Genomic DNA, 13942 nt, shown 5'->3' with positions numbered 1-13942 from the left:
TAAAATTTGTCATTTATAATGGAAAACATTGGTACCTTTTTGTCTCATTATGAGCCCCATTTTTTAGTTGTATCCTTTATTGTACACACTATTTTTTCACACACACACACACACACACACACACACACACACACACACTTACCGAACGAAAGTGCTGGCAGGTCGATAGACACACAAACAAACACAAACGTACACATGAAATTCAAGCTTTCGCAACAAACTGTTGCCTCATCAGGAAAGAGGGAAGGAGAGGGAAAGACGAAAGGATGTGGGTTTTAAGGGAGAGGGTAAGGAGTCATTCCAATCCCGGGAGTGGAAAGACTTACCTTAGGGGGAAAAAGGGGAATACACTCGCGCGCGCACACACACACACACACACACACACACACACACACACACACACACACACACACACACACATCCATCCGCACATACACAGACACAATGTCTGCTTGTGTGTGTGTATGTGCGGATGGATATGTGTGTGTGTGCGCGCGCGCGCGCGTGCTCGAGTGTATACCCCTTTTTCCCCCTAAGGTAAGTCTTTCCGCTTCCGGAATTGGAATGACTCCTTACCCTCTCCCTTAAAACCCACATCCTTTCGTCTTTCCCTCTCCTTCCCTCTTTCCTGATGAGGCAACAGTTTGTTGCGAAAGCTTGAATTTCATGTGTACGTTTGTGTTTGTTTGTGTGTCTATCGACCTGCCAGCACTTTCGTTCGGTAAGTCACATCATCTGTGTTTTTAGATCCACACACACACACACACACACACACACACACACACACACACACACACACCAAAGCAGGAGTATACAGAAAGCTCAAACATTTTCCCTTTAAGTATAATGCACTTCTGTATGTTAACAACATCTCGAAAGAAACAAAAATCCGTGCAATGCATAAATATGGTGTTTTGAGTGGGCTTTCTACTTCGTAATAATTTTATCAGAGGCATCAGAAAGTGTATTTTTTTATTTATTTGGCTATTTTTCTCAGGTTATGAGAGCCAATATGAACCAAGCTATTCATTCCTAGAACAAGTCATTTCATGTGATTTTGTCAAGTCATTATATAATTAGCATTACATCCATTAAAAATATTTGTTTACTATTTTCTTTTCCAATTTAGCAATACAAAAACTAGACATGTATGGTAATATATAAAAATAAATAACACAAATATAATAGAGGGAAACATTCCACGTGGGAAAAATATATCTAAAAACAAGATATAAAATAAATAACACACTACAGAGAAACGCTCAAAACCTGCATAGAACAAAGTAGCGTACCTCAAAGAAGAAACAGATTTAAAATATTGGTTCATCAATTTTACTTCTCAATTCTCTCAGAAACATACTGAAAAAGCTACCAGCAGAATAGTGCACACCTTTCAATACAATGGTTAAAAAGCCGTTATCCATCTGCGAATTGTTTTCCTGTTTAAAGTTAATTTGGCGAATGCTACATTTGCATTTTTTTAATTAGTTCACATGATCTGCTAATCTCATGATGGAGTACATTTACAGAGATGGCGGAGTTAAAATTACAAGACACTAGCAGAGTTGTCCCAAATATGGCAATGTGAGAGAAAATAATGATGTCATTATTCACATAGTGAAGAAAGCAGTGCGACCTTTCTGCACAGTATCCTGAATGTGATATTTCACTATAGCTTTTCATCTACTTTTCAATCGCATAATTTAAAAAGTTCCGATTTCTCTCTCATTATTTTAACAGCCTGCAATCATAAAATTTAACTTTTACAAAAAGTTCTGAATAATAAGCTGTACATACTTTGTCTCAACACAGTCAGGCAATGATTTGTTCCTTATAAATCATGAATTGGTGTCACTAAAGTCTGATTAAAAGTAAATTTTAGTTGACATGTCAATTTAATTTTTTTTTTACAATAGTCAAAACCTTTTACCCAGACTGACAGAGATTCAGATTCATTTATTTTATGATGATTCCTAGTCCTCAGAACCAACGGCATCAACAACAAGTAATATGATTCACCCGTATCTCTATTGTAGACAGCTGCGATGTGAACTGTATGATATGCGATGACGTCACGGCTGTTAAAAGTTTCAAGCCCTGCAACTCTATTAATTTTAGGTCCACGGATGAGGACTACGGTTACCCAGCTGTTACCATGCTGCAAGGTATCACCGTTGCTAAGGGTGAAGTTAAGATCTCCACCACAGAATACTGATAGGCCATGCAGGATGACTTGTGCACCTACATAGTTCTTGGTATTAATAGAAATATGGTCTATTGCTATATAAACTGTAAGGCGGGAACGCCTTCTCCTCCTATAATATCGTGGCATCTTCTATGTGAGCGATCCAATGCTGTTGCTGGAGCAGCTGCACGAAGACTGAAGCCTTCTTACCACATTCATTACTTATATAGACAAAACTCTTGCATCCTTAAGCCCCTGCTTCTCGACGTACATCTACATCACTCTGTGTTTACAAACAGATGCCTGGATGCGCATGCTGCTAGAGAGACTACAGCACGCGTACGGGATAACACATCTCTGGACTTAGAAAATTTCTGATCCACAGCGTCAGCTGAGAACCTGTAGATGACATTTTGTAGCCCTGAATTTAAACTCATTTCCTAACCTAACGTTAACCTCATGATGTGCAATGTACCTGAGAAAAGGGTACTCAATAACATGTGACAGAACTATTAACCATACTTGCTTTGGAAACTGGAAATTTGTGGTAAGTTCCTATAGGACTAAACAGCTGAGGTCATCGGTCCCTAGGCTTACACACTATTTAATCTAACTTAAACTAACTTACGCTAAGGACAACACACACACACACACACACACACACACACACACACACACACACACACACAGACACCCATGCCCGAGGGAGGACTCGAACCTCTGGCAGGAGAAGACATGCAAACCATGACAAGGCACCTCAGACCGTGCGGGTACCCCACGCAGCATACTTGCTTTGGTCACTGAGATTAAAGCTAAGCTCTACGAGCAAATTCAAGACAAAAAATTTCAGTTTCAAAGCTAAAATGAAACGGTAATTTCTCATTGTCATTTGTTACCTGAAATTATCCTCACACTGGCTACCCAAGCTAATGTTTTAGCAACCAATGAGCAGTCCTGCTTGGCACTTGGTTACAGGTTATAGGCAACAGAGGCATGGTTCTTAGAAATAAAAGTATACTGCTTACAAGTAAGTTAACATTTTCTTTTTACACATCTCCACTGATTGGGAGCTGCAGGTAACTGTGTTGTTCGAAAGAGGGTAGATACCACTCATTTCAGAGTCACTGGAACTTTCCGAACTGGATGAGCAACAGGAAACAATAATTAGTTCCGCAACACTTCGGTAAGACCTCCATTATTCCACACTTTGTCAATCACTCATTTCGGTATGCATCACAACCGCCCTCCATAGTCCATTTCAGTGATATTTTCTAGGTCCTGAATTGTTAGTTTCTCAACTTCACTTACAGCAAACTTTTTATTTTCATGAGCAACATATTGTTTCACTTGTACTCAAATAAGTTCAACTGCATTACTGTGGCAGTGATCAGGTAGCATTCTTATAGCTCTATGTCCATACTGAAAAGCTACCTTGTCAATAACGTATATCATGAATTGTGGCTTAAGGAGTGGCAAGCGTTTTAAGACTTCTACTTTTTTCAGTGTATCATCCACAGTAACTGTGTTTTTGTAACCAATGAATAATGTTTTCCTTTGAACTGGACAGTGTTAGAGCCTTATTCTTTATAGTTGAACAGTACGGAACATTGTTGAGAATGATTAATGGAGTTTCTGAACTTGGTAACAAAGTAGTTTCAAACCAATTTAAAAACGTTTCACTACTGATTTCTTTATGGTACTCTACCATTTCTCTAATTTGAAAAACAATTGATTGCTGGTAATAATGCCCTGGTAGGTACCAGGACACAAAAGAATAATTCTACCAAATTTTACAGCAGGGAGCGCCACACCTTCTCCTTTGTTGTCAGTCCAACCGCTCTTAACAGTATGACCAATATTCGTGCTGTTGTGGCAGTTTGGCAATGGCAAACAATTTGGGCATGGCAATGGGCACTCGGATTGGAGGAAATCAGATCCAGTGCATGAAATGTCAACCAACAAGTAATTTTAATCAGACAGTAACCACCTTACTTGGTAAATATTTAGATTACACTACATGCCTTTCACAATTACATTTATCATGCGCAAATTTCTCAAGATTAATTTGGTAGACCATTATCCTGTTGGAAAAAGTAATCGCTATTCAGGTAGAATTTGTGAATATCTGGTACAAAGCTATCCTGCCATATGAATAACATGTTACTGTTTTCAAGAAGAGGAATGACCTCTAAATTTCTCAAATGCACACAATACTGTTATTCATGATACATTTAACTGCTTATTCAAACCAGCACACAGTTTTTCATCTGCACAGTAAACACAGTTGTGGTATCCAATCATTTTGTTCTATACCAAAATAACCTCGATGGACCAAAACTTAGATTCTTGACAAGGATTGCACATATTCAGTTACCACTCACAACATTGGGCACAACTAGGCAGATCACCTTCAATCAGAACATGATTTAACATTAAAATGTAAAACCTCTAACTCAGCTTAAAACTTGATAAATTCTCGATATACTGGTACAGTATAGATGAGCTAACCATAAGACAAACTTCCAAAAGGAATATATAATCCTGTAACCATGATAATTGGTATAACTCTGTTCTCTTCTTGCTGCACACCCCTTTCTCCATTTCACACAATTTTACACACTAGTTGCCAAATGTTTTATTTGTTACATGTGATAATGATACATAATCAACTCGGAGCCCTGGTTTTCAATGCACATCAATTATGATTTCATTTCACGTAACACTGTAAAATTCATTTGTTTTATTTGAATCAAATATCAGTTACCCACAATTGTTTGTAATTACGATAATTCTACAACTAGTAGGTGAAACAACTTCATAATGGTTGCACACCTGCATACATAGTGTCCAGTAAGTATTAGGTCTTATTTTTTAGCCACTGAGGAGGAGTACAGTGTGGCGGAATCATCAGTAACAGTAAAGATGTCACTTTAGCCGTGAGAACCAGCTCAGCTGCCTCCTACCATTTGAACTGTGTTGATCACATTACTAAGCATAGGTCCCTAGTGGAGAATCGACTTTTTCCAACCAGCTGTATGGTGGTGTAGTTTGGAATCACAGTCTCACGCCCTGAAGCCATTCACCCTGGTGGTCCCTCCTTTACAAGTAATTGACAAAAAAGAATCTTGTCTGTTACTCTAGTTATGTTTTACAGTTTCCTTTTGACTGGCACCATAGTGTAATATTTAGTGTACAAGGCTGCTATGTTGAAGATACAGGGTTCTCATCCTGTCAGAGCATTTTTAGATTTTTATTTTTAAATTTTTATCAAAATGACTTAAATCATTATTTTTTCCTTCAATTATTTCGTTCATATGTAAATTTTTTTTTTAAAGTTTCCAATCCTTTGCCATGTCATTTTAACCATGGTATCAAACATTTTATTTGTTCCCATTTTGTCTTTCCATCATTCTTTTTTCGTTTGGAATCTTTGTCCAGATGGTTTTAATTATTTCTACATAGTAACCCGAATTTAAATCCTTCCATTTTCATTGCCTTATATTTTCATCCATGTTAATGCTGTCACTATTTCTATTCCTCATTTTGCATGAATTTCATTTTATTTGTAATCCCTTCTTTTGTTTCAAACTTCATCTCTATTATTATAATCAAAATAAATATTCCAAAATTACCCTTGGCAGTAAGTTATTTTTTATCAGAGGGAGTATGGGCGAATTATAGTCAATGTTTGACCGCTCCAATGTGCTCAGAATATTGGCTAACTTGCATTTACCAATCACAAACCAGTTTGTTTTTTTGTTTCTAGTTTTGTATTTTCTTCTTTTTTTTATGCATGTGTGGCATTTAAAATGCACAACAAAGCAAATCCATCAGCCAGCAAAAGTCATGACAAAAGAGTGGAGGAATATTATGAAGAAATGAAGTGAGTTTTCATGAAGGCCTTTCGCTATGCATAGTCTATTTATGAGGAGAGATATCAATTTTCTGAAAAACCTCCTGATTTTATAAATGCAAATGCCATAGCAATGGGCGAACAAATCACAGAGGGAATGATTCAACTCACGATGGATATTGTTATTGTTCACAATAAGGAACTCATTTTAAACAGCAAGACTGATGAAGAGGGATTGCATGATGAGGTAAGCTTGTTAATTTTCGGATTTTTTCATCCGATATTAACATGAAAAAATTGTTCTTTGTGGTGTAATCTCAATGATGATGAAATTGAAATATGTTATAACCCATCCAATATTCTAGCATCTCCATCAACATACATTCCAGTAAAATACAAAGCAAAAACAGTTGCATTCACTGAAACCCATCCCAATTAGTCATCGAAAAGTATCCAACAAAGTGGTTTATCTCGTTTACACAGTAAAGAACACTTGAAAACATTGAAACAAGATGGTAAGCAAAGTGGTGCTAAATTCGAAAAGCTGTGTCTGATATCCAAACATCCAAAAAGTTAAGGATGCTAGAATGTACAACACACAAGTAACAATACGCACACTCAAACACTCGACAAAGATGTCGCCCTACCATACTTATCAGAAAAATTTTCATTCTTTGCAAGTGGGAAGTGGGTCAAGAATTTTGAAATATAAGACAGAATAAGTCAGAGAAAAGTGACTAAATTCGTCAGTGTAATTGACGTTGCAACATTTGAAGAAACTGAGGAAGCAGCAGTAGGATTCAGAAAACAAACAGTATAGTAGTGATAATGAGCAATTGAAGACACTGTGGAAGCAGCAGAACAATTCAGAAAACACATAGAATTGATAATGAGCAATTACAGTCCAAAACTTTTAATTAATACTAATCAAATGAGTCACAATTACAAATCAACATATCATCGATCACTGTCGTTATGGGGATCAAGAACAGTTCTGGTACAAAAGAGAAATTTGGCAAACTTGTACATTCATATATAGTCACCAAGCAGCGCAGTACACACACATAAAGGAATGTTGTGTGTACTAGTGATTTTTTCTGCCGCTGCTTGGTGAATAGATTATTTACATACACATTAAATTATTTTATCAAAAATTGATTGTTTTCATTGTTATATTCACATGTAGCGCTATATATATTGATATTCTTCAGTGAATTGCTACCACACTTGTTCTTATGCATGCAGGAAGCCTGAAATAAATTCTGACAGAGTTGCTAAAGAAATTGAGCTTGGAGACAAATGCAGAAATGTGGTCGTCAACTGCTCGACATCAGTAAAATTAATGAAAGAAATGTATAGACAATATTTGAAATCTGTCGAGAAATCTTATGTCAAAGAAAATGATTTTTTTTCTTAGTTGTTGGTTCATGAGGTGGTTGGATGGACAACAAATTATATGAGAAAATATTTGTGAATAATACTGGAAAAGCTTGTGTCTGTATATGTGTGGATGGATATGTGTGTGTGTGTGTGTGTGTGTGTGTGTGCGCGCGCGCGAGAGTGTATACCCGTCCTTTTTTCCCCCCAAGGTAAGTCTTTCCACTCCCGGGATTGGAATGACTCCTTACCCTATCCCTTAAAACCCACTTCCTTTCGTCTTTCCCTCTCCTTCCCTCTTTCCTGATGAGGCAACAGTTTGTTGCGAAAGCTTGAATTTTGTGTGTATGTATGTGTCTGTCTGTGTTTCTATCGACCTGCCAGCGCTTTCGTATGGTAAGTCACATCATCTTTGTTTTTAAATATAATACAATGGTTAAAACGATGTGGGAAAGGATTAGAAACTTTAAACAAAATTACATTTGAACCAAATAACTGAAGATAAATGATGGTTTACGTAATTTTGATAAACATTTAAAAATAAATATTTACAATGCTCTGACAAGATTTGAACCCTGCATCTTCAGCATACTAATCTTGTATGCTAACCATTCAACTTTGGCGCCAGTCGAAAGAAAAGTGTCATATATCACACTCTACAGTAGCAACTGAAACTCTTTTTCATGAATTACTTATAAACGAGGACCCACCAGGGAGAATATCTTCCGGGTGTGAGTCTTGTTATCCCAACCTACACCACCATATAGGTGGTTGCAAAAAGCCAGTCAGTGTCTCTCTCTCTCTCTCTCTCTCTCTCTCTCTCTCTCTCTCTCTCTCTCTTCTCTCTCCCTCTCTCTCTCCTCCCCCCCCCCCCCCTCCCTCCTTTCTATCTCTATGCACAAACATTGTACATCCTACAGTGTCCTTATAACTTCAAAGGTGCGAATACCAATCCAAACATCCAATGTTGTTAATCTTCTTCAGATAGACACAGAACATTATTCAAGGACAGCCCATGTAAGCACTGCCAAATTATATCTAGAACACAAAACTGTTTGTTCCTCACTTGCTACAGCTCCACTGAAGATATCTCTGGGAAAACTATATTGAGTTAACTCACTATTACACATCCAAATAAAATAATTCTCGTTTACCTTTGTTCTTCTCAAGACAAGTTGCGTGGCAAGTCTGGTGATGTTTCTGCTGTTGCAGGAGGTGCTGTTGTGGTAGTAAATGCTGGTGTGTCTCATGCTGCTCTAATGGGAGAGCTTGTCGAAGCAACTGCATGTAGAATTCGTTTTCTTTTGCTACTTCCTTCTGCTTCCGCTGAAAAATATGTGCAGTAAATTAAAACACTTGTAAACGCTCATCAAGCCAAGCTTATATGCCAAGACTGCAAACTCAACTTCAGCACGAGGAAAGGGATTTTTCAAAGGCATAAATGCTCCATTATCACACAGTAAAATGTAAACACTAATATGATGAAAAACTATACTCCAACAAGTAATAGTCTACAGTGGATCATATAAACGATCTATATGGATAACTAAGCCAACCATAAAGCAAAATCATGAACGAAACAGGACAGTTTTTCTACAAGGATGGACTGCTGAGTCTAGTAGATTTCTACAAAACAGCAGGAAGTTTTGGGACTGTTACTATTTGCAAATCTCCTAAAAATTTGGTTCCAATATCACATATATGTTCTATACTGCTTGTTGAGTTGCCTTTAGTGATTTGCATCACATGTTTATTATAAAGACACATTTGTACACTGATGAAACAACTGTAATAGACCCCATGAGCAAACTGAACTGAGAAGTCTGCAGGAATACTATACCAATACTCTAAACCATACATACCTATTATTATTATTATTATTATTATTGGATAAGTGATTTTAAATGTGGTATAGATATTTCAAGGATTGCAGCGCGTTCCTAATTGAGGTTTTTCTGAAGAAAAAACTGATGAAATTGAAAGTGTTGTGAGATATCTGAGACACGACCTGGCACACAACATCCTCAACGATTTTCTGCAAGTAATGGTGCTAAATTTTTCATGTGACTAGGTTAATTTCAATACATCAAAGCACCTTGAAACATAACTGATGTCATAACAGTGACTTAATGAAAGTGAAAATGCACTGAAAAAAAGAAAAAAAATATTTTTCTAATGTGAGAAAACGTTGGTGGCTGTTAACTGGAACCATTAGGATATCGTCATGATACGATATATGAAAAACTGTAAAACACTGTCTCTTTAATATGCAGCATTATTGCGCCATTTGTGTAGTGGGTTAAAGCAAAAGGGTGAAATAGCACTCGTGATGTTGTAGAGTCAGCAGAAGATGATCCCCGACAGCTGGCAGTACTGCTGCCAGCTCTCAACTGAAACGCAAACATCTTCACGCAAAAAGAATAGTCGTCTTACGACACTACAGCAACACTTGCCACAGAGGTGTATACAAAATCACGTATGTGATCAGTCGATGTAGATATGCGAAGCAGTCTGGCCGAGTACATTGCAACTGTTAGGGATCTTCTATCACAGGTCCCACTGTAAATCAATGTCTGTTCATTCACTGACTGTGGTGACAACAGAAGCAACCTTTCAAATAGTTCCCTACCAAAATATTCCTGAAGTCTGGGCCTGACATGAACATTTTCTGTTCTCTGAGCTCAAAACTCTGCTACCAAGGAAGAAATCTTCAAACAGAGACATTATTGGAGGCATAAATAAGTTGAAAATAATTGTTTTTAATTTCTCTGGGGGGGGAGTGGAATCTCAAGACCAAATGAGCTGATCTCAGATCGATCAGGTTAGTCCAAAACATTTCTCATTCTATGCTTGTATATTGCACCTATTTCATACATGCTTTTCTGTTTGAAATGTCTGAGACAATATGACTAGGAAAGAATATTCAGATTATCCCGGTTAAATTAAAAAAGGAAAGTATTTTGAGAAGATTACAATAGTAGACACAAAAAATGCGTAACTACAGTCAAATATTTATAAATTTCTATTACTTTTGTAAATAAATAACTGACAAATAAAAAGGGTATTGTTGTAACAAAAAAGATAAAATGTGCTACTGATCAGATACACAAAACAAAAATGATTCCTAAATAGTGACTCAACATCTGTGCCTAACCCACATCTCGAAGCAAATGAGATGGTTACCTCTGAAATCAAACCTAGTCTCTCTCTCCAACCCTGCTCCCAATCCTACACCACTGCGGCCATTTTCATGTGGATGAGCCAGGCACAAAACATTTCCTGTATACCCTCCCACCACCTCCAATTACTTACTTCTATCAACAGATCGCTCCTTCACAACATGGTGTCTGAGTGACCTGCCATTCCTTTCCAACATTCCCCGACATACCTCTCTCTCCTTCCTAAGAAAGAAACTAAATTTCCTGAGCATGAGGTATAGTTTTTCCTCCCTACTTTTATGTGTGTATACAGTAGCACTTGAAATTTTGCCTCTTTAAGGTTTGATTACAGCCATTCTGCCTCCAAGTAATTGAACGGTATTTTGCATCATACACTCCAAAAAGAGTCAAACACTACAATAAATCTTCTCACATATACCTCAATAACTCACTAGGGCAATAACATTAGAGAAATTTGGGCTTATCTCATGGCTTATTATGTAATGCACCATTCATGAATAGAAAATCTGATGAGATTGGGGAGCGGGGAGGGGGGGGGGGAGGGGGGGGGGGGGGAGGATATAATTCTGGTACATAATGCACTATGAACTCTCCATCATACCCCATGGTTTGCAGAACACAAATGTTGATAAAGGCATCTTGAATATTATTATCACAAGTCACTGCTGTCATCAACACAAAAAGGATGTTGTATTCTGCTACAGAGATTTAGGAATTTTCACACTGTGTTGGAATTTGTTGGGTACTCAGCTGCAGTCTTTATTGCACAAGGAATTTATTTTATTTTTTGTCTATTAAGGAGTTCCAAAATTAATTTATTTGCATTCTGGTTTTCAAACGCAAATAAATAAATTTTGTTAGTTGCTTGGTACAGAAGAAGATATTTCTTAGACAATACAAGGCAGGTGTATGTACACTACCACCTTGTGGTTATCTTCTTCAGGAAAACAAACTTTAAACACATTTTTACATACTTAATATGCACCTTACGGTAAATATATAAATACCTGCCGCATTCGGTATCCAACGTAGCTCTTAAATCCAAATCCAAGAGTCACGACTGGGTAGCCAATGCTAAAAAATTTTAAAAAAATTATAAATGTTGGTTTTCATACATATTGAGTGACACATAAGATGTGATTGTATTCGTTTTATAAATCGTGTATTTATTCTGGCCAAGCACAGCCATGTGAAAGTAACCACAACAGTACACAAATACCCTTAATGTACAACATTTTCCACATGTTCACAATTTTACCTCTTAGATCCTTCAAGTGTCATTTTTATTTTTTATTTTTTTTTCTTTTTCTTTTTCTTTTTTTTTTTCTTTTTTTTTTTTTTTTTTTTTTTTTTGTGGTTTTAGGGCGCAAAACTTCTATGGTCATTAGCGCCCAGCCAGTGACGTAGGAAACAGGAAAAAAATGAAATTTAATATCAGCAGCAATGGGAACAAAGTCATAAAATTTGAGAAACTAAAGGCTGAAGGAATGCTTAAAAATCCACTATAGAAAGGGGTTGGTTGTCCCCAAAAAAAGCTTCAAATGACTGACGGCATTTCACTGTCACTAATAAACTGTAGAACTCGGTCAGCTGAGCGCGTGTCATCTGCTAAAATCGACGATAGATCAGGCGATAGCTGTAGACGGGAGCGTAACGGATTAAAATAGGGGCATTCAATTAAAAGGTGTCTGACCGTCCACAGCTGAGAGCAGTGGGGACAGAGTGGGGGAGGATCACCGCTTAAAAGATGTCGATGACTAAAAAGACAGGGCCCTATCCGGAGTCTAGCTAAAATTACCTCCTCCCGACGACGCGTTCGGGAGGAAGAGGTCCAAGCCCAAGGAAGGGCTTTCACTACCAGCAATTTATTATGGGGAAGTGTTGACCAATGCGCATGCCATAAATGAGCAACTTGGCGACATAAACCGCTCCGGAGATCGGTAAACGGAAGAGACTGAATAGCTGGCCAAAGAAGAGAGACTGCAGCCTTGGCCGCTATATCGGCCGCCTCATTCCCACAGATACCAGCGTGTCCCGGGAGCCAGAGGAACGCTACTGAGATGCCCCCCAGGTGGAGCAAGCGCAGACAGTCCTGAATCCGGTGGACCAGAGGGTGCACAGGGTAAAGAGCTTGGAGACTTAGGAGAGAGCTGAGAGAATCTGAGCAGATTACGTACTGTATCCGCTGATGGCAGCGGATGTAGTGGAGAGCCTGGAGAACAGTGTAAAGCTCTGCAGTATAAACCGAACACTGGTCGGGAAGCCGAAAGTGATTTGGGGTGTCGCCAACAATATAGGCACTCCCTACACCTAACGATGTTTTCGAGCCGTCGGTGTAAATAAATGTGGCTTCCGTCATTTGTGCACATAGAGCAGCGAATGCCCGATGGTAAACAAGTGTAGGGGTACAATCCTTGGGAAATTGACATAGGTCTCTGAGCAAGTCGATCCGCGGACGGAGCCAAGGCGGTGCTGTACCCCAAGTTGTCAAGAAGGTTTTAGGAAAGCGGAAGGAAAGAGAATGGAGCAGTTGACGGAAGCGGACTCCCGGGGGTAGGAGGGAGGAGGAGCGGCCTGCATACCCGACATCAAAGGAGGCGTCGAAAAAAAGGTCATGGGCTGGATTAGCAGGCATGGAAGACAGATGGCTAGCATAACGACTCAGAAGGACTGCCCGCCGATTGGACAGCGGAGGTTCAGCAGTCTCAGCATAAAGGCTTTCCACAGGGCTGGTGTAAAAAGCTCCAGACACTAAACGTAATCCACGGTGGTGGATAGAGTCGAGACGCCGAAGAATAGACGGCCGAGCAGAGGAGTAGACTATGCTTCCATAATCCAATTTCGAGCGCACTAAGGCGCGATAGAGGCGGAGAAGGACCACTCGGTCCGCTCCCCAGGAGGTACCATTCAGGACACGGAGGGTGTTAAGGGAACGCAGACAGCGAGCCGAAAGATAGGAAACGTGGGAGGACCAGCACAGTTTTCTGTCAAACATAAGACCCAAGAATTTAGTGACGTCGGAAAACGGAAGGTTGACAGGACCTAGATGTAAGGAGGGCGGAAGAAACTCCTTACGTCGCCAAAAATTAACACAAACGGTCTTACTGGGTGAGAAACGGAAGCCGGTTTCGATGCTCCACGAGTGGAGGCGATCGAGACATCCTTGAAGACGTCTTTCAAGAAGGCTGGTCCGATGAGAGCTGTAGTAGATCGCAAAATCGTCCACAAAGAGGGAGCCCGAGACATCAGGAAGGAGACAATCCATAATTGGATTAATGGCAATGGCAAACAGGACAACACTCAGCACGGAGCCCTGGGGTACCCCGTTTTCTTGGGAGAAAGTACGGG

At 39.0% G+C, this 13942-nt stretch overlaps 1 protein-coding gene across 1 annotated transcript in view; it reads right to left on the bottom strand.

Moving 5' to 3' along the window:
* The window catches only part of LOC126484298 (macoilin-1), a 176845-nt gene that overhangs the window by 107483 nt on the left and 55420 nt on the right, over nt 1-13942 (bottom strand). The window contains exons 5-6 of the mRNA XM_050107729.1: nt 11602-11668; nt 8570-8741 (exon numbers count right to left, since the gene is read on the bottom strand). Coding sequence (XP_049963686.1) covers nt 8570-8741; nt 11602-11668 — 239 coding nt within the window. The remainder of the gene's footprint in view (nt 1-8569; nt 8742-11601; nt 11669-13942) is intronic.

Source organism: Schistocerca serialis, chromosome 6 (assembly GCF_023864345.2).
Source record: "Schistocerca serialis cubense isolate TAMUIC-IGC-003099 chromosome 6, iqSchSeri2.2, whole genome shotgun sequence".
Taxonomy (NCBI): Eukaryota; Metazoa; Arthropoda; class Insecta; order Orthoptera; family Acrididae; genus Schistocerca; species Schistocerca serialis.
The sequence above is the reverse complement of the archived record's forward strand: the minus strand, read 5'-3'. Positions and strand labels throughout refer to the sequence as shown.